The sequence below is a fragment of the Gastrolobium bilobum genome, unplaced genomic scaffold (genome assembly GCF_033153095.1).
Source record: "Gastrolobium bilobum isolate Gb01-03AN ecotype WA unplaced genomic scaffold, APGP_CSIRO_Gbil_v1 utg8085, whole genome shotgun sequence".
Lineage (NCBI taxonomy): Eukaryota > Viridiplantae > Streptophyta > Magnoliopsida > Fabales > Fabaceae > Gastrolobium > Gastrolobium bilobum.
This window is the reverse complement of record NW_026899665.1, coordinates 865931-871015: the sequence shown is the minus strand read 5'-3', so window position 1 is coordinate 871015 and position 5085 is coordinate 865931. Positions and strand designations below refer to the sequence as shown.

The 5085-nt window shown below is 34.8% G+C and overlaps 1 protein-coding gene across 6 annotated transcripts; it reads right to left on the bottom strand.

Moving 5' to 3' along the window:
• Positions 1-427: 427 nt before the first annotated feature.
• On the bottom strand, positions 428-5085 carry LOC133292473 (MACPF domain-containing protein At4g24290-like). 6 transcript variants are annotated; one of them, XM_061490885.1, is made up of 7 exons: positions 4597-4916; positions 4254-4492; positions 3755-3956; positions 2775-2967; positions 2265-2431; positions 886-1584; positions 428-686 (listed from the first exon to the last, which is right to left on the bottom strand). In XM_061490885.1, the coding sequence occupies exons 1-6, from the start codon at positions 4846-4848 to the stop codon at positions 928-930; spliced, it is 1710 nt and encodes a 569-aa protein (XP_061346869.1). In that variant the 5' UTR covers positions 4849-4916; the 3' UTR covers positions 428-686; positions 886-927. The 6 variants fall into 6 exon arrangements, with proteins under 6 accessions (XP_061346869.1, XP_061346868.1, XP_061346870.1 ...); XM_061490884.1 differs by adding an exon at positions 4995-5050 and having other exon boundaries at positions 430-1584; positions 4597-4864; XM_061490882.1 differs by adding an exon at positions 4990-5085 and having other exon boundaries at positions 431-1584; positions 4597-4886.

The following is a 5085-nucleotide window of genomic DNA, read 5'->3' as shown; positions in this document are numbered from 1 at the left end:
ATCTGAAAGAATTATTACAGGGTTAAGTCAAATATAAGGACTTGACCCCATATCAAATTACCAATTATGCTACGCGCTCGTGACACATCACATGGTTAATATAATGCGTTGTACACATCACACCAGTGTACCCGATATACAATAAACGTTGTCGGCCAAGACGATCAATTTTGAAGAGTACACAGTAAGCACGTATTTATAATTTTAAACAATGAATATTTTGTTATTCATAAAGTTCATTGTAAATCTAATTTTATATTAATCGTAATCCACGTGAATTATGATTGAACTATCAAGTAAACTTTTCATTCGGTTGGGAGCATAGTTGGTAATAATAATAATCTTACAAAAATAATTATTTACAAAAAAATAAAAACTTCTGATTAAATTTTTTAACGCAAAATTATTAATCCTAATGCACATCTGTGATGAGACTGCGTTAAATTGTTGTGTGGAAATAATAGGACTAAACTGATAAACATATAAAGAATGTAAAGTGTTTTTCCATAAAATCCAATACAGTTCTCAACTTTGATAGCACTAATTGCTGCGTAACATCATGGAAGATTGAAAGTGTCTCCTAATTGTTGAAAAGAACTGCTATGAAGCTTCAGTTTCACTTTTGTTGAGATATATAGTACCATATTGTATGTGCAATTAATGTGGAGTTTATAAGGTTTTGGGCACTCTCACCCTTTGAGCTAGCTTTTGGGATAGTGTATCCACAAAGTTCTTTGGGCATGTAAGCGTGGTGGGTAAGCGTGGTGGGCCCATAACCCACAGGTCCTAGGATCGGAACCTGGCTCTGATACCATGTAAAGAACCTTGGGATACACCACCCCAAAAGCTAGCTCAAAGGGTGAGAGTGCCCAAGGTCTTATAAACTCTACATTAGTTGCACATACAATCAATGTGAGACTATATATCTCAACAACTTTGCATAACAAAGCTCAATAGTGAGTACTTAACAAGGAGGTGTATTTTCCCATTCTGGACAGAAAGCCTTGCTCCGGACACAACCCAATATCCCGGAGTATCTTCTGGTCCTCTAATCATTTCTGTTGTGTCCACAAACCTTTGAAGTTTAGGTGTGTGCACTGGTGCAGGACGTGCAGTAGAATATGTAGTAGAACCAATGGTTTTATCACCAGGCTTTGGATGACCCCTCTGTCCCTCTTTGGAAATAAATGCAAAGATGCCCCCACTCTTGCTGCTAAACTGGCCAAGACTAGAGGATTGATCCCACTCAGGTGGCTTCTGCAGAGTGGCACCAATAACTTTAGAGAAGCGAAGCCTTAAAAGGAGACATTTCTTTTCAACTTGTAACTGAGCTCCTGTGACAATTGAAAGACTATCATCTGATTCAACAAGTGCTGTACAGACATAAGAAAAGCAGTTCCATTTAACTTTCTTGTGCAAGTTGCAGTGATATGAGTCACAAGACAAATAAGCATTTGCATTGTCTGAAAGTGGTAAGGACTTGGGTAGAGAAGCCAGATGCTGCAGGTGAATAGCCAACCGGTTGCTTCTTCTCCCTTCCAATTGTAGTCTCAGGCCAATTACTGGTCTATTACCTACATCTACCTGCCATCAAGGAAAATGGAGCCAACATTACAAATTAGTTAGTTTATGAATTATGGAAGCTGCAGTTTCTCCAACGTTACTAATATTAAAATATTTCTAGTTATTAGTAAGTCAGTACTTCCATATCAAAATTTATGTAAAATGCAAATTTGGTATTTGCTAGTATGATGATTATAGTAGATAACGCTATAAGAGGCCATATACCCTTTTTTTGTTTTTTTAGATACCAATAGGTGTCTGAAGCCCTAACAGGCTCAAGTAATCAGGTTTTGAATTTGAGCCTTTCCACTCTTCCAAGAGTTATGACTCTCAGTAATAGAACTTACAACCCTTTGGGTAGGTAAAATCCTGGGGTCTAGGAGGAGACCATATACCCTTTTAGCAACAGGCAGTCAAAACATTCTTGATAATTAAATCACAATACAGTTCTGCAATTTTATACAGGTGCATGGATCATGAACAATGATATTTCACCTTTAACTCTATCAGATTCAACTAGTATGCAGAGAAAGAAAGAAATTCCTTCTTTATATATATATATATATATATATATATATATATATATATATATATATCATAAAGAAAGAAGAAAGGAAAGTTAGGTACATTTCTTCACCATCTTTTTAGGCTCCCAGTTTAATTCACAAAATGCATATTAAAATCCAAGATGGAAAACTTACTGGAATTGTATTTATGTAAAGCTTAGGACCCAAGAAACTAAATCGTAGCCAGGTATTCACTTGTTGCTTCCAATGAGAACCAAGACGTATCTCTCTAAGTACAGGAGCCCATTGTCTTGGTAGCTGAAACTCGAAAAATTGATGGAGGTCTTCAATTGGAGGTTTGTCTGTTTCAACAGTCACAGTATACATGCAGGTTCAGCTAATTCAGTTTCAAGAGAGATTATTGTACATGCCTATGAGAGTTTATCTAATTTAACATTTTAAGCGTTACAATCAAAGAACACAATTTACTAGTTTCTCCCAGTGTGCTAGATAAAAATAAAAGTGGTCAATTGTGTTCTCTTCAGAGAATTATATAATTTTTGTATGTAGATTTCTACCATTTTTTTTTACATAATGTACTACAGCTTCCAGATCATCTTCTGAAATTTAGGTGGAATCAAAAGCACACATATTTAATGTTATGTCAAATATTTGTGCAACAAAACAAATCAAATAATTGCTTACAACGAAGATAGAGATTTATGGCATGGCTCACAAATCCACTTCCGCGGATACTTTTTAAGAGGGATGTCAGAGGGAGAAGAAACATTGATATGACATCAGGTTCTGAGTCTATAGTATCCAACCATTCACTATGATACATCTTTTGAATGCTTCCACCCCTCCTACAGTGTATTACAAAAAGATTCTGCAAACCCTAATGAGAAAATTTACGGATTAGCAATGCAGTTAGGAAATTCAAAAAGCTTTTTTGTTTGTAACATCTGTTGCATTGCACATTAGGGACATAGGCACAAATGCAGGACTTTTATTAACAGAGCATAACAGAACAATCATTCTTTGATGGAAGAAAATTTCTATATTGGATAGATAAGTCCATATATAGTGTAAGAAACATTCTCTATGCAAAGAAAGAAATTTAAGTTGCGATTGTAAGACCTTATAATGGTCCTCAGTCAATCTTCAAATGTATTTCATTAATGTCACATGGAAAGGAAAAGTATTTTGTGCCAATTTTTCCAATAAGCTAAGAAAATTTTCACATGTTAAGATCTTAAAAGCATATGCAGATTCTTCTCATGAATTTAACATATAAAGCTGCAATGATTTTAAGTAAAATGCATTAGTTAGCTAAGTAAAAGATATAACTAGCAAATTAACTCAAAAAATTATATGTAAGCTAATAATCAACAAACACAAATTGCTACTACAAATTCAATCTTTAAAAATATATACCCAAAAAATATTTTTTGTGGGAATAGTTTCTTTTTTGTTACTTAGACATGCACAATACATGCATACTCAGATTTTTATTTTGGATGGGGGAATGAAAGGGATAAGTCCTGCCTTCGAATCAAACCAATATATAAAATTTCATTAAGAAAAAAAACTTTTTAATTTGAAACTTTTTTATAATAATTATTTTTGGATCGACAAAACAAGAAAAAAGACAATAATAAGTCAATAAAGGTGTGCATGGATACCTCTTTTTGGTTACATAAGTCTTCAGAAGCCAGGCAATGATTTTCTGCAGAATCCATGAACTTCATGTTGGCTGTATCCTTCAAAAGTTTTTGTATACTAGTTGGATGGAGATATGATGTATCCTCCTGTCTAACATATAACACATCCTTTGCTCCCATGCTCACTCCAACTATTACATGAGTTCCAAAACGCTCTATAAACCTGGTATGAATCGGTAAAAATTATTTTATTATCGTGAAGTTACAAATATAGCTTGTTTATTTAATTGTTTCACTCAATGACATCCCATCCCATCACAATGCAATTTGCATCCTACAAAAGAGCTTGGCAAATGAATAATTACTGAAGAGCAGTGAATGAGGTAATTTTTGGAATATATAGATTGAAATTTGTGGACTGATTAGTGAAATTGTTTTCCTTTCATTATAATATATAGATTGAAAGAGCTTGTCAATTTTATGTCAAGTATTATTAACATGTGCAGTTGCAGGGTCTCACCTTGCCAAGGCCTCAGGGTCCCATGATGATGGCACTGCTTCTTTGACATGCTCATGGAGTTCACCATGATACCTTTCTAATTCAATGGCATAGCGTTTGATGAACCATCCATCATAAGCAAGAGACTTGATAGAAGCCAAACCTTTTATACATCGACCAGATAACCCAAATGAAGCACAGAAATGACCAGATGCAGTTTTGCCTACCAAGCACATTTGCTGATTGAAGTGCTCCAACATCTTAAACACATTAACATATGCTCACAAAAATTAACATCTGTCTAACACTCAAAAGGGTTAATTTAAGTATTCAACCATGGTTAACATAATCATATATAACATACCTGTTGCAAGGTGAGAGCTTCTGACTGGATTCTAATTGATTCCCCTCTTACACATTTAATAGAGTTTGGAACATTTGGAATTGAAACTCCTCCAGGAATCTCCAGATGACGACATAGTTCTTCATTGACCAGGATCAACTTTGAACCCCTCTTGCAGTTGTCAAAATTTATGTCTTGTGTTATGTCAAAACCCAACCCAATTGAGTTCACTGCTTTCTGGGCTGCTTGCAAACTTGAAACTCTTGGTGCCATTACTCAATTTGAAGGTCTATAACATGCAGGTAAGACAGCTGTTAAAGCAGAAGAGGAAACCATTACACACTCAATTAAGATCAAGCCAAGTCAACACAAGCAAAGACTCAATTTCAAAGAACATTCTTGGAAGTTCCATACCATACCATAGATCTTTTTTTAACCAAACTTTGAGAGCAATAATTTTGTTGTTGTGTTTTCCCTTTGCTCAATTGGAAGGAAGTAGCAAAGAAGCTC

Excerpts from the sequence above, each read along its gene's own strand:
- LOC133292473 (XM_061490882.1), bottom strand. The coding sequence starts at position 4,848 with ATGGCACCAAGAGTTTCAAGTTTGCAAGCAGCCCAGAAAGCAGTGAAC. Across the intron at positions 4,493-4,596 it reads AAGCTCTCACCTTGCAACAG|ATGTTGGAGCACTTCAATCA; the intron begins GTATGTTATATA and ends AATGTGTTTAAG. Across the intron at positions 3,957-4,253 it reads GACCCTGAGGCCTTGGCAAG|GTTTATAGAGCGTTTTGGAA; the intron begins GTGAGACCCTGC and ends GATTCATACCAG.